At 40.2% G+C, this 24304-nt stretch overlaps 1 protein-coding gene across 1 annotated transcript; it reads left to right on the top strand.

The window, feature by feature from the left end:
• The first annotated feature begins 1482 nt into the window (after positions 1–1482).
• meis2b (Meis homeobox 2b) lies at positions 1483–23096 on the top strand. Its single transcript, XM_037450361.2, has 13 exons — positions 1483–1832; positions 2023–2249; positions 2725–2866; positions 2966–3016; positions 3255–3305; positions 3428–3574; positions 6165–6279; positions 11494–11633; positions 14720–14796; positions 15938–15996; positions 16290–16379; positions 17057–17153; positions 21425–23096. The coding sequence occupies exons 1-12, from the start codon at positions 1821–1823 to the stop codon at positions 17113–17115; spliced, it is 1170 nt and encodes a 389-aa protein (XP_037306258.2). The 5' UTR covers positions 1483–1820; the 3' UTR covers positions 17116–17153; positions 21425–23096.
• The last annotated feature ends 1208 nt before the right edge of the window (positions 23097–24304 follow it).

The raw sequence follows: 24304 nt of genomic DNA, 5'->3' as shown, positions 1-24304 counted from the left end.
GTCTCTTCCTTCCACCCTATTCACCTTTCCTCAACCCCATAGAGCAGTTCTTTTCTGCATGGAGGTGGGAGGTTTATGACCATCAGCCACATGACCAGATGTCCCTCCTTGAAGCCATGGATGCTGGCTGCAGGGACATCACAGTTCAAGATTGCCATGGGTGGATCTGACATACCAAGCGGTTTTATCCCAGGTACATCGCCTTAGATGATATCAGGTGTGATGTTGACGAAAACATGTGGCCTAACCCTGAAGATCGCAGGGATTAGATCAGTGGGTCGCGGACCCGTTTGCATGGGGAAATAACATTTTTTTTAAAAAACTTTAACTTTAACGTCTTGTCTGTATCCGCAGAGTGCAGCTTGTTTATTGTCCATCATTGTGCATTAAAACTATAACAAAAACAAAAAACGATTTTTTAATTAAAGGACATGAGGGGACCGTCCTCAAGACTCTAAATGGGCAGCAGAACTTCAGCTTCAAAGAAACTCTGAAGCTCTGAATTATAATAATAATGAATAAAATAATTTCACATATGAATTATTGTATAGTTCTCTGTAAGATCTTTGATGTGTGGTCAGCAGCTTGCTGTACGAGGACCACTACACGGATTATCAGCCTCTTGATCTTTGAGTAACAAGACAAACGGTAGGTGTGTGTGTAAAATATTGACTTTATTTTTTTTTACTGTATCCAACCTCCTCCTCCTAAAATGATAAAGCTAATTATTTTATGACTGATTATATATATGGTGCTCAATATTATATATATCATTACTAATTTTAAATGAAAATGAGACAACAGCCTGTTAATAGTAAAATATTTAAGTCAAAAACTAAATTAAAACGTATTAGCAAGACCAGCTGAAGTGGTGACGTCATCAAGTCAGCTGCTGTTCTCCCGAACCTGCGAGTCAGGACTCCCGAGTCTGTCTCCCGAGTCTATTCTCGCGGGAACGCAAGTCCGTTCTCGCCGTCTCAGGTATTGAGAAAGGGCCGCGGACTTTAGAATTGGAACAGTACTCAGGCTGCGACTGATGACGTTTCACGAGTCCACGAGAACAAAAGTCCACACAAGAACGCATATTGAGAAAGGGCAAGTCTCTCTCCAAAGCGCAAAGCAAGTTCATAGTATTGATTTTTTGGTTTATAAAATGAGACAATCCACATATCTGGCATCAGGCAAGGGTAGACAAATAACAACAACTCTAGTTACATACAATATATTTCATTCTTACGAATGCATGTCAAAACGAAATCAACTCTATCAAACCTTTCTTTGTTGCGCGATCAAATATTAGGCCGGGTTTATTTTGAAAATAATGACCGGAAAACGATGCTTAAAAAATGGCCACTGGCCAGTAGCTATTGGCTGGTTGCACCCTCTCTATTCCCCACCTTCCTTCATCAGCGTGCCCTGCACATCACACAGCAGCCCTATAAGTGGCTCCCACGCCACCCCGCAGTGAGCGCGTCGCGCAGAGCCGTGAGAGATGGGGACACACTGAGTGCAGAGGACTGGCCACGGACCTAGGTGCTTTCCTTATGAAAAGGACTACTGATGCCCGCAATCAGACACTTATATTTTATAGATTATTCTTTATCCTCTCGTTGAAGAACTACAGAAAAACAGTTTTCCTGTTGCCAGTGCGTATTTTTGCAATGCAGGACAGATAGTGTTTCATCACTTTGGACATTTATTGATTGTGCCACGCCACAAAAAAGGAGAGGATTTTAATTACCTTTTGGATATTAAAGTCATCGATTTAACCACTCATCTACACTAGAATCGTCTTGAGCCTCTGGAAATTGCCTACAAAAATGGCGCAAAGGGTAACTTTGATTTGACTGATTATTGTTGAGTTGTTAATAATGATATAACTAAGAAAAACAAATTGATTTTTTTTGGATGAACTATATATTGTGTATATATAATCTAACGCCTATATAATCCCACATGAATATAATGGAACATTCCAGTACTGTATTTTGGTTCCTGATGTCATTCCCAACTTCATCCCAGTACGACGACTTGTCTCATTACGGAGGAGCGATGGATGGAGTTGGAGTCCTGACATCTATGTACGGAGACCCCCACGCAACACGGCCCCTGCCTCAGGTCCACCACCTGAACCACGGGCTGCACCCAACGCAGCACTATGGTGCACACGCGCCGCACAACATTATGCCTAGCAGCATGGGCAGCGCTGTCAACGATGCACTAAAGAGAGACAAGGACCAAATCTACGGGTAAGGATATGCCTATAATAACAATCGAATCAACAACTGTTTTCATCATCTTCATCTCCTTCTAAATCAATATGATTTTATGCAGATCTGTATTATGAGATGTAAGAAACACATTTGGGGCACAAACATGGGAAGGCACACACGTTCATTTAATGTTAAAACGGATCAGACATTACGTTAAGATCGTGTTCTTTTTTAACTTCAGTAATAGGCCGATAGAATATTTTTGATGCAATCTCAGAACAGGTTGTTTGCTTTGGAAACGGATGAAATAATCTCTTTGCAGTTGTTGTCGTAAACAAAGGATGAATACATCCAACATTGTTTGCAGACTACTAAATGCCAGTCCGTTGTTAAACTCACCCAAGTAAAAGTGAATTTCTATCTGTCGGTGCTTTGATCTACTGTAGGTGATAGTTCATGATCAGGCCTAACAATGGTGAACTAAATGGGCCGGTCTCTAATTGTGTCGCAGCCACCCTTTATTCCCACTATTGGCTCTGGTGTTCGAGAAGTGCGAGCTGGCAACCTGCACGCCGAGGGAGCCAGGGGCGGCGGGGGGAGACGTCTGCTCATCCGACTCCTTCAATGAAGACATAGCCGTATTTGCAAAACAGGTAGACTCAAGTAACAACCAAGGCATGTGGGATAAATGAGATAGAAAACTAAATCAGTTTGAAAACACCAACTGATTCATTTTGTCGTGCCGTCCTCAGATCCGCGCAGAGAAGCCTCTATTTTCTTCTAATCCAGAGCTTGATAACTTGGTGAGTTCTTTCTGCGATTTCTTTCTCTTCTTTATTTATTCCATGTGTTGCGAGATCAAACAAATACCTGGGGCAACCACAAAGATGCAAATACAATACAATACAAATATTTATATTACGTTGTTAATTACCAAATGCACACAATCGTTATGATTATGGAACCCTGGGCGTCTCTGAAATTATATTGTTCTCTTATCATGCATTTTGGGAGGCGTGATTTCAAATGTATTTGTTTTAGATGGTTCAAGCGATTCAAGTCCTTCGATTTCATCTGCTGGAACTGGAGAAGGTAGGCCGAACAGTAGCCTATATAAAATAATGATGGATACGTGGCAATGTCATTTTAATTTTAATTAATAAACCAATGCTTTCAAACTCGAATAATCTAAATGAAAGACTGCACGTTCGCAGGTTCATGAGCTCTGTGATAACTTCTGCCACCGGTACATCAGCTGCCTTAAGGGCAAAATGCCCATCGACCTGGTCATTGAGGAGCGGGACGTCTGCAAGTCGGACTTTGACGACCTCTCCGGATCCTCGACCAACATCGCAGATCATGTGAGTCGATCCTTCTTGCTTGATGACTGCTCAATACCTGTTTGGTCTTTCTCAGTTTATTTACATATTTCTTAATTTATTATTCAACATGTGACGAAGACGCGTCATTTTCAGAGGTTAATAGACAAGCGGTTGAGAATTGCTGCTGTAAATCAATGCACGTATTACACTTACAATCAATCATTAAATTTTCAATCTGACTTAAATTAATTTGTGCACAAAAGGCCGTAAAACTGATTTTAAAGATATACATTATAACCGGATGAAATTTAGTCAGTGTGGTCAAGTTTTGGTGGCATTGCTGAACCCGAGGGCTGCGTTGTCTTTTTTAATGGGGGATTTTTCTTCTTTTAAAAAAGCCATATTTGTTCACTCTTTTATGCACTCCGACACCTAATTAAATACATTTAAGTTAAATCAATTTTGATCATTGAAAAAATAAAGTATAAAAGTGTCTTTTCTAAAAGAAATTGAATTGTGATTTTATACAAATATTAGTAGTATGGAGCTTTTATATACTTTATAATACAATATATTGAGTAGAAATTAAATAAATCATTTTCAAACTAACTTTCATTATATGTAACTTTGGTACAGATTCAGATTAACAATACATATACACACACACACATACATACATACATACATACTACCACTATAATACCCGATTGTGTTATTATAGAATTATATAGTTTTTAAAATGAGCTCCTCCTTCAGCTGCAATAGAGTGATTTGCACATACAATAAGTATATCAGTCTGCATTGTGAGTACTTTTAGTACATGTTGATGTAGCTTGCTTGTGTAATATTTTTAATGGAGTTTGAGATGTAATAGTATTTCACACTGTACTAACTTTTCTTATTTGGCTTAATGGGTGCTTCCTGCACCTCTGCATTAGACCATTACATTAGTTTATTAAAATATTTTAAAATCTGGCTCTCTTCAATAAAGCCAACCTACAATCATCATGAGGAAAAATTGAAAGTATATTACATAAACTTGGATGTGTATGCTCTCCTATTTCTCCTCTCTCTTCCCCCAATAATATAGTTTTGTTCATTTGTTCATTGTATCATAATTTGGCCATCACATTCAGCATCAGCATTTTTAGCTTTTTCGACAACGTATTTATGAAGGAAAACAGTTAAATGTAAAGATGATGATGTGCAGCTAATAGCAAATATTTTGCTGTTGGGTTTCAGGTGCGATCAGCCCGATGTTTTCGTTGTTTGGTGCTCTCCTTTCTGTAAGCTTTACACGGCCACTACATTTTGTGGCACCTGTGTTGATTAAAAAGGAAATACGTTCTGGTGTTATTTCAAGATTCAGTGTAGCTGCTGTGTTGTACTCTATACGTGCTTATTGACGCATTAATACAGCAAACAGGCACGTGCAAAGAAAGACCCCCAATAGGGCTCAAGCACCGGCCCTTTTGCCCTGGAAGAGAAAAGTGCCCAATTTTTTCTTCATGCATCAATATTTAAGAATAAAAATGACTCTCTCTCTCTGTCATTAATTCTCCCCAAATCTGTTTTGATATCTGACGGGGCATTTATTTATTTATTTCTTGAGACTTTCGCCCCCGACATGCTCCGTGCCTCTCACAAGGCCCGCCCCCCCCCCCCTCCCCCCTCCCCCCTCCTCCTGCTCTGTGCAGTGCTGAGCGCCAAACGGCGCCTGCATCAGATCAACAGGTGATGACGGTGTTCGTGCAATGCCCCGACGTTGTTTGGTGATAAATTAACCACAACATTAGCGCCACTGAAAACATCGAAAAAAAATAAAGACACCAATAACTCAGGAAATCCCTGATTTCAAAGCCTTGTCCAGCTGTTTAATGACATGCTATGTTAAATGAAGAGAGATACAGGCAGAAAGGCACATAAGTTCACTAGTTTTGTTTAATTCAATTCAATTGTTATAAATGAAAGGCATGTCTTAAGTTGAGCTACATGACAGTCTGTGGAATATTGTGGTATTTTATTAGTGCAATGCTGCATCATCTCTGTCAGAAGACAGTAAAAATAAATGTGTGTCTGTCGTCACTCTTATTAATTATTATTATGCACAACATTGATTTAAAAAAAAAAATTGCAGGATAATGCCAAGTGACTCCAAAAGCAGAAGGACAGTGAAAATATAATACTGTGTTTTTCTATTTATTTATTCTATTATTAATTTGATGCTTCCATGCTTCCCAAAATGTCTGTGCACATACCTGACAGCAAATCCATCTGGACTATGCGAAAAAAAAGATTGACCCCTTTACACACACAGCAGGTGAAATAAGTATTGAACACGTCACCATTTTTCTCAGTGAATATATTTCCAAAGGAGCTATTGACATGACATTTTCACCAGACTCTTTCTGCAACTATATTTTAACATTCTTCTTGGTCAAGATGGTAATGATTTTATTTTTTAACAAATGCTTGCTGCTTTACTATGCTAATCATTCCACCAGCTGTCTTTGGGAAACTGCATAATGACCTCATTCTGGACCAAACGGATCCTCATCTATTTTTTTCTCTGTTCTCTGTTTCTTTATCTCGTGTACCCTGGTGTGCGGACCTCTCCCTGACCTCGCAGAACCCAGCGTCCTGGAGAGACATGGATGACACCCACTCCACACCTTCTGTTGGCACCCCGGGACCCTCCAGTGGGGGACACGTCTCTCATAGTGGTGACAACACCAGTGAACTCGGTAAGAGCACCCACAGGCCTCTTTCATATCAAAGGTTTGGCTTTTCTGTGACCTCCTTCTGCTCCATGGGGACTGCTGCACTGGTTACTAGGTGGGTTTGGGGGGAAAAAACATAAACTACGTTTAATGAGGACTGATCATGAATAGAATCTTCACAACAAATGTACTTCTATTTGAGTTAAGTTTAACAGTTTAACAACTTTTCAGGTGCTTGAGAAAATGAATGAGCAAATTGTTTATTAAATGAAACTATTAATAGTTAGACATTTTGTACCAAAATCTATCTATCTTCAGTATGAACCAATCGGGTTCATGGTTCTACAGACAAATAATAAACAAAACAATCCAAGTCAACTTGATTTCTCTCGCGGCATCTCCTGGGTAGAGGTTATTCTTACTCTACCCATAAAGTCATGGATGCTTTTACCTCTCATGCAGACGCAGGGTGCTTTGCTGTAGCAAGAATAAACTCTGTCTAGACTTTTGTTATATTACATTATATTGACTAAAAATAGAATTGGTCAGGAGGTTTTTTCTTAAAATTCAAAATGTAGCTTTGAGTAAGTTCACAATAGCAACAGTATTGTACGGATACAATGTTCATAGATGTGGATAATTTAGACATTCATTTGGTCAGAAGAACATTAAAAGGGCCAATAATATTGATTACCCACTGTAACTGGGGCTCCCTAACTTTTGTGTAGGTTCTCAGTTACAGGTCAGTCAGCGTTGGTCGGAGGATCTTCTGAGTTCACTCTTGTTATCGGCTGTTATTGTTTGTAAGTGTTCCTGCATTTAAAGGGATTTCTGATGTGCAAAATGAAGACCATAAGGGTTTTATGGCTTGTTTTTGTTATTGTCACTTTTGGGTGCAGTTAAAATAGAATGGACTTTAAAGCAACTCTTCACTCTGTGCCCATCAGGCATCAAAGACTAAAGCAATGCCAAGAACAATAGGAAAATGCTAACAAGACAAGAGAAACTCAAAAAATTAAGAAAACATCAGGAACACGTCAAGACTCTTCACATTGATGTGATACACCTAAGATAAATGAGCATGTGACATAATTGTTTTTGTAAATGTTTACTCAAGCATTTTGGATCCAGTAATGTTATATTGACTTGCATATAGCTTTCCTTGGGGCTTAAAAAAAACAACAGTGGGGGGAAAATCCACTGTCCATGCCCTTTTGACCTGGGAGGGAATGCATAGAGGATGGGATTGCAGAATGCCCCCTGAAGGGGTGTAAGAACAGGGTACTTCATGTATGAGTAACAAAGGAAAAGAAGAAGGCAGAATGATCAGAGCTGTCGTTGCTGCTGCAGAATGTGCTGCATGCTACCTGCTGCTTTTCCCGGGGCCTTTCTGCCTTGATTCCAGTCTATTCTCATGCCAGGGAAAAGTCATTTGAAGCAGGTAGATGGCCTACAGGTTTAGTTTAGTTTCAGTCGTGGTAAAAAAATCACTTACCTTTTTCTTGAGGTACACTGACAAAGCCGTTATCTTTTATTAATTCAAGTCTCCTTAAGCTTATGTTAATTTACAATTATTCAGCATTGTTTGTGGTGGAATAATGGACGGATTGGTGACACAAGCCTGCCAAGTTTCTGTCCCTTCTCAGTCCAGCAGTCCTTTTTGCATTTTTTTGGAAGGATGCACTGCCTTTATCCCAATTATCACCTGTAAATCCATTCCCATTGTCAGTTTTAACACTAACAAGGTTAAACCTAAGGAGGGAACTAAATTGAGCAGCAATTACATTTTGAGGTGATACTTGGAATTATCACCCTGGCAGCTGCAACCAACATGCACCTTATGCTCGACCAATTTCCCTTGGCAGCAGAGTTCAATCAAACATATATAAAAGCATTTATAAATAAATTAAAAGTTTTCAAAGGAGAAATGTCAAAGATGATCATACAGTTCTTAAAATACTCCTTCAGAATAATAATGAAAGTTTAAAATAGAATTCCAACAGAATACACAAAGGGATTGTGCTGTTCTGTCAATACAGTGAAGCAATTGTTGGGATTCAAGTATAGTAAATACCAAATGTTACAAATTCCACTTCTTTAAAATCTTCCTCATTGTACACATAGAGCATAACGAGCCCTGCCCTGTGCAGTAGGGTGTCAGTATTCCACAGTCCGATGAAACATTTTCAAATCTACTGTCATTTGGGAAAACTAGAGTGGTGGTCATGTGGCTTCCAGCCCTAACTAACCACAGGTAGATTATCCATACAATGTGTGGCTGGTGGTTTCGGTCGTGGCTGCCTCCTCTTCTTGAAGCTCTGAGGTTTTGTTTGTTGCCTTTCGAGCTGTGTGGTATGCAAAGAGAGCTCTCCTGGATAGCTCAACCCCCAGGGTGACTGCTGTTGACCACATGGAAAGGGGCTGAGCTTTCTAAAGAATGTTTAAAAGAGGGAGGACAATACGGTGGCTTGAAATGTCCATCACAATACCTAAATAAAACAAAAGTATATATATTTATATATATGTGTATATATAAAAACATACAAAAATATCCTGCACACAAAATGGAATGTGAGGAACAGGATACCACTTCCAGATTCTGGAGTCAGGAGTCCAGAATGGGTGGAGGTGGAGGTGTTGACATGCCTATGACATCGCAGCTTCAGTGAGGCTGTAGGCTAAGGTCCCTTTAGCATCTGTTATGATGCGGATGTCAGAATTATTTTTGAAAGGAAGAGGTAATGCTTGATGAAGAGGGAAATTAAAGCTTACATTATTGTGTCAGCTCTAAGGAAATAAGAAATGATTTACTTTACACATTAACAAAAATTGTATTTTATTTGAGAGAATTTAACAATTTTACTCATAAATGGCCGAAAAGCCAGGTGCAAACATACACAGTAAACGGTATCCACAGCATCCACAGAAATCTTCATTCAATTGCTTGCACAACTTTTCAGGTAGCATTGTTCAGAGAGCAATGGAAATAATAATAACAATAATACATTTTATTCATAGCGCAGTCTTCATCAACTGATCTCAGAGTGCGACAGAGCAAGCAAGGTAAACTAATCATGACATGTTGAATTTCCCCATGAAGAGCTTGTAATTTCCAAGTTCAGCCTTTGACGTGGAGTATTCTTCATGTTTTGGAACCCTTCCAGACCACTTGATTTAGAGCTGAGTATCATGTCTAATAAGGGGAGGAGCCCCAAGGTGTCACTGATGATTGATCAGGCCTCACTGAGCTCATTAGACGGGCTGTGCTAGCTTTGCATCACCGATGCAGCTGGGAGAGCTATAATCAGTTCTGCTTGCTGCTCCGCACTTTGTCTTATAGACACGTCATTCAAAGACTTCAGCCAGCGCTGGGTGCCCCCAAGCAGCATGAGGGAAAATTAAAGTAATCGCCACATAGACAAGCATGCACTACATGTATATTTATGCAAAATTACTATTAAATAATAAAATCAAGAAATAGAAAGACATAATAGGATAATTTAGTAATGGAAGTGACGGAATATTCTGATCACATCTTGTCTTCAGCAATAATTTTAGTAAGAAATTTCAATTTACTAGGTGCACCACTTTCACCCCATGCGCAATAGAAAAACTTTCAAACTTGATGGAAAAGTCTGCTGTCTACCTATATTTCTCAATAGCTCCAAAATGTTTTGAATGCAAGAATATAATATAAAAGTATATATATAAAAGTAAGAAAATATATATGTAGCTGAGCTAGTTTTCCCTAAATAATAAGTACTAAGAGGTAGTCTACAACAGCAAAGGCAGAACAGTTGAGCAAATGTGAGAACCAAATGTAGAAGGCTCTGTAAAGGACAAGAAGACTCTTCATATCTCAAGGTACTGTTTTTCAATGGGTTTTCTTTTGAGCCCTCGGGCAATACTCAAGCTATTCCTTTACCAACACTGGCAGGGACACTAGAGTTGGGGCGGAGTGGTTGGGGTAGGATGAAGGGTAGGCATGGGAGACTTGCAGTGTGTATGACTTTGTCTCCACAGTCACACACTGGTTAGATTGGCTGTGTTGCCAGGGAACAGTCAGTAGCGATTAGTGTAGCAGAGGATCTGCCCTGCGGCTCTACCCTCTTCGGAGCAGAAGAAATTTGGATGAGGAGAGGAGAGGAGGTGCACCAGGGTGGGGTGTCAAGGGTGGAGGGGTGCCTTCTTATATCCTTTTTTAAAATATTGAATAGATTTGCCATTTTTCTTTCAAGAGATCCAGTCATATCAGTTTTTAAAAAGAGGTCTTGAAAATAATTTGGTTGTCTTGTCATAGCTTTTTTTTCAGTCAACTCAACATTGTGTTGATACTAGCTCATTTGTTGATGTGATTTGAAGATTGTTGTCCTTACCACAAAGTCAAGGGCAAATCAACATCTCACAGAAATTGGGAAATTGGGATCCAAAAGGATATAGGAGAGGTGGGGGACAAAATGGGCATAGGGAGTTTGAACCCTGCCCCCTGCTGATGACTTAGAGCTGGACACCATCGGTCCAAATTCCCACAACCCCCATAGCCTACAACCCTAAAACACATTCTGTTTAATGTCAATATTCATTAGCTGAAATATTTATTCATGAATATGGCTCGTATAAGCATGTTTGATTGATGCATCTCTAAAAACAAAAAGACATGCTTGGGCAAATCTTAAGAAAAGTAGGGTTTGCGTTCCACCTTGGGGGATGAGTCTCTCAGATGCATTATTCAAATGCCCTCCAGGCAAGCTTTCAAGGCTTCTCTGCCTCGAGGGCAAGAAAAATAACCACCACTGTTAAAAGTAAATCATCTCGGCTGATGCACAATTAATGGCTGAGAGGGAATGGGGGCCCCTTGTGTTACAAGATGGAGTGAGTGAGCTAGCAGGAGCGGAAATCTCAGCTAAAAAGAAGTCCTCTGCCTTGATCCACATCAGCTTTCTACTGAAATCAAACTTGGATGCTGCCATTTTATGGCAGGCCCACAACTCCTACAGTAACTACCCCTTGTCATTTTGCTCGGAATGAAATGAGTTATTTTTTATTGAGTTATAAACTCCTTTTCATTATTCAATGTCTGAGGATTCAAGCAGAGGTAAGTGGAAGAATGTTGTGCTGCTGTTCTACAGAGTAGTGCAATCTTCCTCAGTCAAAACTTTTGGAAAATGCTTTTGTGAAGGTGACGAGATCAAAATAAAAATTTCCCCTAACGGGACTCGATTTTGTCTCTGATCATAGGAGATGCCCTCGACAACAGCTTGGCATCACCAGGCACAGGGGACGAGGATGACCAGGACAAGAAGAGGCAGAAGAAACGAGGCATCTTCCCCAAAGTAGCTACAAATATAATGAGAGCTTGGCTCTTCCAGCACCTAACAGTAAGGACATTTAGCTTTGGCCTTTTGTAGATTTCTAACACAAAACATTTTCTTAGCGACAGTGGCAACATGAATTTAAGACTAGAATTAACGTTTGTGTAACCGCAGTCCCTCAATCCACTAAAATCCAGGAAAGAGCCTTGGCAAGTGTCCCCAAAGACCTCCTGAAACTAAGTTAATCTGTGTTCCATTGTAACAGAAGATGGCAATGACAGTATTTTTGTAATAGAAGAGTTTTACCTTTTTTGGAATACCACGGCTTCTGTCTCATCGGTTGTTCTAGCTTTCAATTGTTTAGTTTATAAATGGCCCATACAGGCCCTGTACTCGAGGAAATCCGTTCTTTTGCAAAGACAACCATTAGATTTTCCAGATGAAAAAAGGAGGATAATTGAATTATCCCCTCTCTCTTCCCAACTCCCTTTCAGTCCTAATTTGTTAAGCACAAGTGTTCCTCATGGCAGGATGTGCCTATGAAAGTGTGCAAAGGGACTTTGGCCCCTGAAAGGCCTATTGGAACAGCCAAGCAATCAAGCATTCATCAGCATCAAGGGTGTGAAAGGAGCAGGATTATGTTTTTTCAGACGTTGCAGTGTGAGGCTCGGGGTTGGAAGGCCGTTAGGGGAGATGTTTCTTTCCACCCACTAACCATAGTCTCCTGCTTTGTATTCCATTCTGAAGACTCTTTAAAGATGCATCTGAGGAAGGTATAAAGAAAGTCGCTATGAAAGGTTTTGATTAAATATATTCTTCATTATCGGCCTATTAGCCTGGCCGCGACTGCTGCTTTCAATGATTGATGCCAAAGAGTTTGGGGTGCAAACCTAAAATACAATGGCGGTCACAATTTCTGTGTTAAAGTCAGCCAAAATCTCATTAGATTTAATTGTCTACATCTATAAGACAAGCATCTATGACAACTTAATTATCCCTCACAATCTAATTAGAAAAAACGTTTTGTTCCAACCTACTGCAGGTTTATAACACCAACTATCACATTTTGGACTTAAGTATCACCTCTTCTGTTCATTATTGGACAGATTACAGAATCTGCTGGGATGAATTGCCATCCTAGATAAATTACATTACATTTAGCTGACGCTTTTCAGGAATCAGCAATCGTTTATAGCCATAATATGTCAGACATACATGGAATTTGACTTGGCGGTTGGTGCATGACGGCAGATAGGACGACAATGGACAGCAGACAACGTAGTGCAGGAATAAGATAAAAATATAATAAAATATAGTGAAATATATGCTATGGGTTAGTAAGCTAAGAAATGAAGATAAACTTAAGAGATAAAAATAAAGATGAAGTGCACCAGCTAACAGAAAGTGGCATGTGAAAGTGACCAAGTGTATGTATATGTAGAGAGTGAAGAGTCAGTCAGTTGGGGAGTCTGATGAGCCCGACTGCCAATGGGAAGAAACTGTTAGTGTGGCGGGAGGTCTTAGTCCTAATGAACCTCAGCCTCCTGCCGGATGGAAGGGGCACAAACATTTTATGTCCGGGGTGGGAGGGGTCGGCTACAATCTTTCTACCCCGCTTCAGAGTCCTGGAAGCGAACAAGTCTTGGAAAGACGGCAGATTGCAGCCAATCACCCTCTCTGCACAGCGGATGACACACTGCAGCCTGCCCTTGTCCTTGGCTGTGGCTGCAGAGTACCACACGGTGATGGAGGAGCAGAGGATGGACTCGATGATGGCCGTGTAGAAGTGCACCATCATCGTCTTTGGCAGGTTGAATTTCTTCAGCTGCCTCAGTAAGAACATCCTCTGCTGAGCCTTTTTGGTGATGGAGCTGATGTTCAGCTCCCACTTGAGGTCCTGGGTGATGATGAAGCCCAGGAAACGGAAGAAATCCAGTGTTGACAGGGGAGTCACACAGGGTGAGGGGGGGGGGGGGGACGTGGGGCTGCATACTTTCTGAAGTCCACAACAATCTCCACTGTCTTATCCAAAGTGACTTACAATAAGTGCATTTCAACCATAGGGATACAAACTCAAAGAAACAAGAAAGTGCAATTTCATCAAATAAGCCGATGAATATTTTTAAATCTCTGCATTACAAAAGAAAAACATTTAGGATCCTGCATCATTAGTGTTAAAAGTAATCCAGTGGTTGTTTGTACCTATATTTTTCAGTGCGTTTGTGAAGTGCAAGCTTTAAAATCTTTTGTCTGATATCAGAAGGGGCAATTATATTGAAAGTGGGGCCCTCATAAAAGTTTCCAATTGTTAACCTCTGTGATTGTGCATCACAAGTGCAGGTGTACAGATGTGTGTCTGTGTGAGCAAATTTGTTATCGGTCCCTTTTTAACCTGATTTTACCTTACTTGTATGCATGTTAGTGCATGTTTACATTTGTGTATGTTTATGTGTTGGTACAGTTTAGTAGTAGCAGATTCCAGCAAATCTGTATTCAAATGTAGATTAACTGTGTCTACATTTGATATATTTGCATGTGTGTGTGTGCATTTGTAAAATCAGCAAAAAATGCTGTGGTTGGAAGCTCATCATTCGACGATAACCACGGGAGATGACTGCTGGCCTGACAGCAGCAGAATGGGGACTAGCCCGCGACCCTGCTCTCAGTACAAGGATCACCTCTGTCTACCATCTGCTGCCCTCCTCCCACTGTCTTATAAACACACGAAGGGATCAGGGCCTGAGGAAAGTGAGATGAAGCAAGACTGTGGGGGTTTCAGGGTGACAGGGGGCCTAACCTTATCAGGGCTGGAAACAGAAGCCACCATTGTTCCTCTTTATATCCCACCCGATCATTTGTCAAGCAATGTCAAATGTTAAATACTGTGACCGAATGGCACACGCTTTTAGCATAAAGTGTTTGGGGGGCCAATCTCTGGTCAGCCTCGGTTTTTCCAGAACCAACTTGTGCACTTGCTTCCAGGAATAACTGCACATGGTAGAGACTGCCACAGAATATGATTAGACTTCCTAGCTTTTTACTTAAAACTATAACCTACACTATTTAACTATGGATGATTGAAAGCAAAGCTTGCCATTCATTTAATCTATATGTTTTTATTAAAAGCTCTCTAAACATTGTGTTTCTCACAGCATCCATACCCTTCAGAGGAGCAGAAAAAGCAGCTGGCACAAGACACAGGCCTCACCATACTTCAAGTGAACAACTGGTAAGTTACTTTAAAGCACATATGCCAAACTCGGAGTGTGGACGACTTTGGCATACCCTTAGCTCACCCACCCCGCCGGCCGCACCATTCCCCGGTCGGACTGCCGGTCATCAGCGCCAACACGGGCAAAGACACAGGCACAGACAATTTGTCCCTTTGATTATTTTTTTGTTTTTGGAGATTTTGACTTTAGACTACATATTCTTCGAATAAGTCTTGAATGTGAGTCAAACCAGAGCGCACAAGGCACTTAGAAATTTTGTTGCCGATATCGTGACTTATTCTTCTGCCATCTCTGATGTCAATGAAAAATAAAAGTCCAACATTCTCTATGGAGAATTTGTTAACACCAAATATTACACGTCTTTCATTCTTATTGGGGTTATTTATGCAGTGTTTGTTAAGTCTATACATATTAAAGTAAGTATTCATTTTTACATTTTTGAAAACTCTATCCTTTGTGTATCTTTAATTGTGTACATTGTGTCTTTAAATTTCACATTTCTAAGTTTAGCTGAACTGCTTTGCAGTGATATAATGATTCTTTAGATTATACAGAACAGAACATGTAAAGTACCACTGAAATGCTAAAAAAACAACTATAGTAAATCCAAGAACAAAAAGGATCTGGAAAATAAACACTAGGCTGAAAAAGGAGTCAAACTGAAAGCGAGCCTGAACAAGGTACAAAAAAGACGATGGACACTGGTATACGCTGGTTCGCTGACATGGGACAAGACAAACTGGCACAGGACAAAGGGAGACGGCTCACAGGGGGAAGGAGCAAGTTGCCTGAAACGAGAAGAAGGTTCATTTTCAAAATAAAACAAGAAAGCACGAGACGGCCTGACTAACACAGTTTCTTGGACATGAGACATTCTGAATTAACGAAGAATGCATTTCCATCATATTTTACTGGCAGCCTGAGCAGAACAAATTTTGATTCATTTATATGACATCATCCCAGTTTACATTGCCAATCTCTTCTGAAATTCGCTAAAAGATTTCTTTTGTTAACCTTTAATCCAGGAGACAAGGCAGCCACAGATTCTATCCAATACAGACAGTGAGTTCTGAATTAGGAATTGAGTAAATACTTTCTCTAATACCACAGATCAAATAATATTGCTCTTCTTTCCAGGTTCATCAATGCAAGGAGGAGAATAGTCCAGCCTATGATTGACCAGTCCAACAGAGCAGGTAAAGCTGCAGATCATTTAGTATTGAATGTACAATGTAGTCGATTCCATTCCAGACTGATCAGTAGAAACTAAACGCAAACAGTGGTGCTTTACTGATATACCTTGTTAAATCCACTGCGGCAATCATATATTAGAAAAGTCAGCCCAATGGCTTTAGGAGAATGGATTGCATAAAGGAGCTGCAGAATGTATGTAATGTGCATTTGTTGGCAGCATGTTTGGATGTGAAGCAGAATGATTGTAGAATTATGGTTTGTTTTCTGAAAATCTTGCTTCTCCTCTATCTTATAGTGAGTCAGGGTACAACTTACAGTCCTGATGGCCAGCCAATGGGAGGCTTTGTTATTGATGGGCAGCAGCACATGGGACTCCGACCCGGGGGTGAGTAAGATCTTGTATATTTATCAAACTACCAAGGGAAAAATCTTTATAATTATTTTACATTTGTGGTAGGCTGTTTCAAACAAAACGCTTTATGCCTGAGTAAAGTTCAACACTGTTTCCTCACAGCAAGAATGTCCTGGGTATGACTCTACCCAGTAGTAATTCTGTGTGGAGTCTGCATGTCATCTGGAGATAACAAGACAGAATGTTCATCATCTCCACTTGTTAGCTGCCTCCTGGCACCGTTCCCTGAACCACTATCCCCACCCCCACCATATTGTATGGATTTTCAATTCATTTGATGTGAGCATTTTAGTAACACTGATTCTGTAATATGTACAAGTATCAAACAACAGTCTGAATTATTGTGGGACATTTTATTTGTAAGTCAGATGAAATAAATCTTATTCTAAATCAGATAAATAAGCTCCTACTTCGAGGTTTTTTGGTGTCTCTATATCTGTACTGGAAACGTAAAAAAGTAAAAATAAAATCTTCATTACATATAATACCAAAACCGCGATAACTAAAGAAGAAAATAATTTTCTTTGTTGGTATTTTCATTCTTTGTGTTAGCATCAAGTACATACATTTTTACTAGACAACAGCTGTAATGGTCTGCCATGTCATGAGTGGTATTTAATCTTTGATCTTTTTTATACTCTTTACTCTAGGGCCGATGGGTGGTATGGGTATGAACATGGGCATGGACGGGCAGTGGCACTACATGTAAATCCACTACACTGAGGCAAGCCTGAAAAATATGGGATAGTAAGTAGTCCTGTCTTTGTCTTCATTCACTCACTTCTCCCCCACTGCTTTCGTGCATATGCTCTTTTCCTTACCTCCCTTCACAATGTAATCCTGATTGGAGAAATTGCTGGAGTGACTTTCATGTGTGAATGTGGCTCAGTGTCATTGTAAGAAAGATAAGTGGTCAAGAGGCTAAAATTACAATGTCATTCACTCCCAGACAGACATAATTTGATCAATAGCTCCCTGTCCTATATTAACTAGCTGTCACAGTTTGGGTCCATGTGTTGTTTTATTTTGTAATTTCCTGTCTCTCGTGTCCCTGGGGTAACTTCACTTCCTGCCTTGTCCTGTCTTGTCTTGTCTTCCCCTGTGATTGTCTTCAGTGTCGACGATTGTTTCCACCTGTGTCAGATCACTTGCACCTCTCCTGTGTTTACTGTCATAATTTGAGTTTCATTTCGGTCATTAATAGTCATCTTACAATACTTTGCTTATTTGATTGTTTAATTGCGATCAAGAGGAGCTGTATCTGGAAATGTTATGAACATTCTTTCTACTAACGTCAACCTGTACCTGGATAAGTACAACATGGCTCAATCAAACGGTTAAGGTTTTAATGAATTTATTTACTCCCTTCATCCATCCATCTTCAACCGTTTATCCGGGGTCAGATCGCGGGGGAATCAGCTCCAGCAGGGGACCCCACTGGATGAGCATACTCCCGAGCCCCCTCCATGATCCTTGAAAGAGTAAAGAGCTGGTCCGTTGTTCCACGCCCAGTACGAAAACCCTGTTGTTCGTCTACAATCCTTGGTTCGACCGAATACTCCTTCTCAGCACCTTGGAGTAGACTTAGGGAGTAGGGAGGCTCAGTAGTGTGATACCCATGTAATTGGCACACACTCTCTGTTCTCCATTTTTAAAGATACGTACCACCACCCTGGTCTGCCACTCTGTTTGCACTGGCCCAGACTTCCATGCACGTTGAAGAGGCGTGTCATCCAAGGAAGCCCCCTCACACCCATTGCTTTGAGCATCTCCGGACGGATCTCATCAATCCCTGGGGTTTTGCCACTGCAGAGTTGTTTGACTACCTTAGTGACCTCCACCAGGCAAATTGACAATGATCCCTCCTTCTCCTCCAGCTCCACCTCCACCAATGAGGGAGTAGTAGTTGGATTCAGGAGTTCCTCAAACCTCCTCCAGACGTTCCCAGTTCACCCGCACTACGCGCTTGGGTTTACCCGCGGAGGGATTCATTTTCCTTTTTTTCCCAACAGAATTTGGTCCTGATACTGAAGTTTTATCAACTATAGGTGTATGTACAGGAAGATGTTACCACCTGCTGGGCATATCTGCTTGTCGCACCTCCTCCGGTGCCCATGGGTCAGCTGCAGAGTCATCAGCCAGAAACCACCATTCACAAACGTTTCGCTCCTTTAATTCTGGAACGTCTTCCGGTGGCGGAGCAGTGACAGAGACGTCTCCCTGTCACCCCCTGCAGCTGAAAGTTGTTCTCCCCTGCAGCTGTCGTCTGGGGTTAGGTGTTCTTCCCCCAACACCTATCCTTCCTCCTCAGCCAGAGCCAAAAGCTCCCTTTCTCAGCCTCCTCTGCCAGATCCTTTGTTGCCCACCTTAACCGCCCTCCGGTCACTCCTGCATCCCTCAAGAGGCAAACCCAAGAACCCTCGGCATCCGACCTCCACTGGGTAGATGGTAGCCTTCCAGCCAGCCTCCCGGCACTCAGTAGCCAGCTCTGAGTACTTGGCCTTCTTACGTTCGAAGGTGGCCTCAATCCCCTCCTCCAGTGGTACTGTGAGCTTGATGAGGTGCACAGATCTGGCCTTGGTTGACCACACAACTATGTCTGGCCGGAATGATGTGGTGTTGATCTCCATTGGGATTTGGAGCTGCCTGTCGAGGTTAACCCTCATGTTCCACTCCTGGTTGAGGGAGAAGGGCCTTGATATTTGTCTTGGCCTGGTGTTTCTCCTTACCCCTCCTTCTGAGACAAAGCTGGTGTGGTCCTTTGCTGATGGTTTATTGTTGCCCTGTCGACACGCCTCCAGCACTCCAGCTAGCTTTCTCAGGACCTGGTTGTGGCGTCATCTGTAGCGTCCCTGTGAAAGTGTGATCTTGAAGCCTGATAAGATGTGCTGGAGGCTTGCATTGGGGGCATTGTAGAGTGAGCAGCATTCTTCGTTCCCAAACCACTGGTGAAAGTATATAGATTATGGCCTACAGTACCAGTCAAAGGTTTGTACACACTTCCTCAGTGAATTGAATAAGAGAATTTTTCGTTTGAGTGGACTGAAAATAAAAAGCTTTTTATATATATATTTTTAAAGCACAGCTTGGGAAAACCATTTATCTAAGTCAGTAGCTCCACAATACTTTCTCTTTTCTCCTCCATATCACTATCCTCCTTTTCCTCCATTTTTTTTCTACTGTCCCCTGGAAATCTGATTAAGAATCGCGATACAATTCCCCCTCCTCCAGCCTCTACCAGCTCCCCACCACTGCGGACAGTTCTTAAATCAAGACGTATGGCATGCCGGAGGCACCCGAGCCCAGATCATTTTATTTAACACCCACTCTCCACTGCTCAATGAGCCACGCTGTAATGACACTTACCTTGATTAATAGAGCTCTTTATATGTAAATAGGAGCTGCACTTGCCTAATTCTTTTCAATGGGTGCATTTTTTACAAACAGCCCCCTCTTCCCTGTCTGAGAGGTAGTACGTTTTGCTAATGAAGTGCAAAGAGCAGATTGCAAAGCTTCATCTAAAAATAACTGAATAAATATTTCTAAATGCTATATATATATATGTGTGTGTGTGTGTGCATATATGTATATATATAGTATTTAACATAATCATTAATCAGGGCAGATCATTGACTAATTAAGTTCAGTAATAGCTCAGTAAAGCCGGATGTTTTTGCTTCCCCTAATTTGATCTGTAGCGAGAACGTATGCTGACTGCAGCAGTAAATCTCCCCGGGACGACAGGAAGGAAGAGAGCCATGTTTGGAGAGACACAACAGTTTTCGGCTTGATAAAGCCATAACCATTACATTTAAGCATTATGGAATATATAGTTGGATCTACATTGCTTTACTCTGCTCTTTGCTGCACAATACAGCTGAGCTCACGATATACTCTTGAGAATATGTGTTTGTGAAAGAATATATAGTTCACCGCCAGGTTTCTTAAAAAGCAACCTGGCAGTGGAGGGATGACACCAAAATATATTTTTTTAGATTAGTGTCAAAGAGAAAATGTAAATGATATTAAGTGATGAAGCAAGGATTAAAGTATGATTATTTCTAATTAAATCAACTGTTTTCCATCTATCAACTGCATTGAGGTCTTCGTTGGCGGATGGAAGAATTATTGAATAAAACATCCATGCTCTCTATAAATGACATTATTACAAATTAATTTAAGTATCTCCGTGACGGGTGAACAAAGTGAGTTGACAAAAAAAAAATTTAAGGTGAGGTTTAAAGCTTTGGTAAAGCTTATAATGCACCTTGACTTTCTTAACGTCCTCCACCTTGCGAATAAAAACACTAACCAGACAAAGTTATACAGGAGAGAAAAAATGTTACATCATGGGCTCAGTTCATCGGATTCCGTATTTTCCAACTAACAAAAATGTTCACAACCTTAGATTTACATATCTTCTCCAGTGTTAAATAAAATAAATGAAAGAAAATAACTAATTCCAATTAAAGAAATATTTTAGGAAAGGATGGAATTCTGTAAGCAAAGTTGGACTATTGAGGGCGTACAGTTAAAATAATATGTATATATTATGTTGTTTGATCTTCCTGCTTGATGTTAAAAGAGTCCGGCTGTATTTGAGGGGGTGGGTCTTCCTTTAATCAACAAGGTTGAGATAGGTATTTGTATGTGACAATCAAAATCACAAAAAAAGCCTCTAAATCGTCCGTCACATAAGGCAAAGATTCCTTAGAACTGCTTTTAATGCTTCTCTATTATGTTGCCAGATTCCTTTCAGGGTTAAAATACAAGATGGTTTAAGCGAGGGCCAGTTTCTTTACTACAACATGAGACAACTGGAAATGGTCAGTTTTCATCAGATTGCTGGGCCTTGCAATATCCGCTTTACACACCAAATGGTGCATAAACTGCAACAATAGCAAGATACAATTAAGCAATTGCACTTTGATTACTATAATTTTAGGGTTTGGGAGCTGCCAGTTAAGCCTTAAACCAGTTAACCTTTATCCTTTGCCCTCTGCCCTTTGTGTTTTCAGACTTCCATGGTGGACTCAGGGATCTTCTTCTTGCTGTGGAGCTCAGATGAGTGGAGCTGCCTCCGCAACCACCATCTCTAACCCACCTGACCGGTCTCCCACTTCAACACTCCCACCTCACCTTTTCCAAACGCACACTGTGCGGTATATCACCACGGAAACGGCTGTGCTCTGCGCCAGAGTTTGCCCACAAAACTTGACTTGTAACGGAACAGACTTTGAGCCCCCTCGGCCTGTTGCATATACTTTGAGATGAAGACTGATCATTCATTTTTAAATTATTTATTTATTTTTCTAAAATGGGGGAAAAGGGGAAGACAACATTCTCTCTTCTTTTTCTATTTCCGAAATAAAGGGACCGCTCCCATGCCCTATGCCCACCTTCTCCAAAAACATAGTGTACGAGGATACCATAAACACACACACACACATAATGAACAAAGGAGACACTGCAAATCTTTGTAAAAATGATGAGAGTTTTAATTGTTGTGTTGTATAGATGCTTTTAATTTGTCTGTTCTACGTTTTGCGCGTGTAATCACTGATGTTAGAGAGCTTTTACAACTGACATGGTTCATAAATCCCAACGAAAACCACGATGGAATGAATACAAAATATCTGAATATGTGTTTATGTTCTTCATGCACTGCTATTCTTTTTTATTTGAGTTTACTTGTTCTTATGAATTGGATTTGTCAAGACATGACTTAGTTGAGAATGAGATCAATTTTTTTGACGATGTTTTGTATAGTTTTAGCACGAAAAAGAAATTTGCACTAAACCCAAAATAAAGAGTAAATTGAGCAAGACAAAACAAGGATTTGTGTTTTAATATGAGGAGCAAATGAATGCCTAATTCCGATGCATTCTGGTCCACATTGAACATCCGAAGAGAAAGCTAGGTCAGTGTAGGTGTTAGAGAAAATGGTATAAGCAACGACACTAGTTGGTGGAGCAGGTCACGCAGCCAGCTTTGGTTCGATATGAGACGGGATTGCGGCTGTCTAAGGTATTCGATTGATGGTGACAAGAATGATGGATGGCCTGGAGACTAAATTCAAGGAAGTCAGAGTGAAATCAGAGGCTGCGGCACCCGCCAGCTTTCACTAAATATTGTGGTTTCTATTTAGTCTACCTCAGTAATGGTTCGATGCATATATGTTTGTGTGTGAAGCGAAGAGACCAATATGTGGTCCGAGATCAATTAAAACAAAATTAAGGGTTATTCATAGAAATGTTTAAATGTCTTTGTTTTTATTGAAATACTGACGATTTTAAATGTATATATTTACAGGGTATTTTCTTGTTTATTTTTATCATGTCTCCTCCTCCACATTTGCTTTACAGGACAATATAATAAATACCGATAATGAAGGCGTTGGAACTCCTGTTCTTTTATCACTGTCAGCCTATCCTCTTCGGGGGGAGACATTATGAGAGCCGAAGAAGGCCTAAACAATTTCATTTTATTTGATAAAATTATAACGCGCTTTGTTTTGGCTTTGTACCATATCTAAATTATTGGTAACAAATTTACAACAACAATCATAATGATGATAATAACAGTAAAATCCATAACATGAATAACAATAATAATAATAACAGTAATCAATATACAATTATTATTAATATATATTGCTCTAATTGTAAGGGAGCATCATTTTATAAGTGAAAGGTGTTGTCTGACTGTCATCAAATTCATGAACAGTCAAAAACATTCATCCTCTTATATGCAAATGTTAAATGCCAGAGTGAAATGCTTTTCTGTATTTTCTCTGGCAGCAATCCAACTGGCCGAATTCATTCAGCCTGCCGACTACACTGAAGATAGATGTGTTTTGAAGGCTGCCTGAAATAAGCGCCTATCCGTTTGAAATATAGGTCAAAGCTCCCGTAGAAAGCTGCATGGCATAACGCACAAACTGCTTTTCATTCAGAATCACTCCTTACAACAGCAGGGGATTACAGCTACCATGTAATGTACCAAAGCCATGATGCCATTTCACAATTCAAAAGTAGGCTAAACATCAATAATATTGTAATAAATCATAAAACGGAAGGTTATATAAAATTCAGAAGGAATGAATTTTACATTTTGACACCTATACATTGCATTATTGCAAGAATATAGCAAAAAGCAATATGAAGAACATACATATATTTAAGAAAACATATGTTCTTATCTTCACTATACTCAAGGCACCACAAAGACACACAATACCAGAATTGGAAACATGTTATTATTATATGGCCATTTGATACTGATAACCAATATCACAGTGAGCCAGTTCAATAACTCTCAAACAAAAACATTTGTCACTATTGCTTGTCAGAATATTTCATCCTGGCCCCTGATATTTCCCGAAAACTTGAACCCAATCCAAGAATTACATAAATATTTGAATAATTTCTGTCATAGGAATTGAATGTATCGTACATATTTTACATTGTTCATTCTGTAAACATGACATCCATTGTAGTCCATCCCGGGAGAGGGATCTCTCCTATGACGTTCTCCCTAAGGTTTTCCAAAGGAACAGTTTACATTTTTGTTGAGCTTTCTATTTGTAATTTGCGATTTTGGGCGATACAAAATAAAATTAATTGAACAAGTTTAATGTTGATATAGTTAAGGAAAACAGTGAGTTTTAATATACAGTAATATAAAGGCAAAGTCTTGTATAAAACTATTCCAAAATCATTAAATTATTGATACAGCTCACAGACACAACTCTGCTGGTGATCGATGAGTGGGTCGAGACCAGGCTCATCCATCACCTCACCAGTGTGCCTGGCAGCACCAACAGCAACAGTCAAATAACGTTTAGCACACTGGGAACCCTGTGTTTAGGGGGAGATTATGATTGTCACAGTTTTAAT

This window comes from Pungitius pungitius, chromosome 20 (genome assembly GCF_949316345.1).
Source record: "Pungitius pungitius chromosome 20, fPunPun2.1, whole genome shotgun sequence".
NCBI classification, from domain to species: Eukaryota; Metazoa; Chordata; class Actinopteri; order Perciformes; family Gasterosteidae; genus Pungitius; species Pungitius pungitius.
This window is presented reverse-complemented; position numbering and strand designations above follow the sequence as displayed.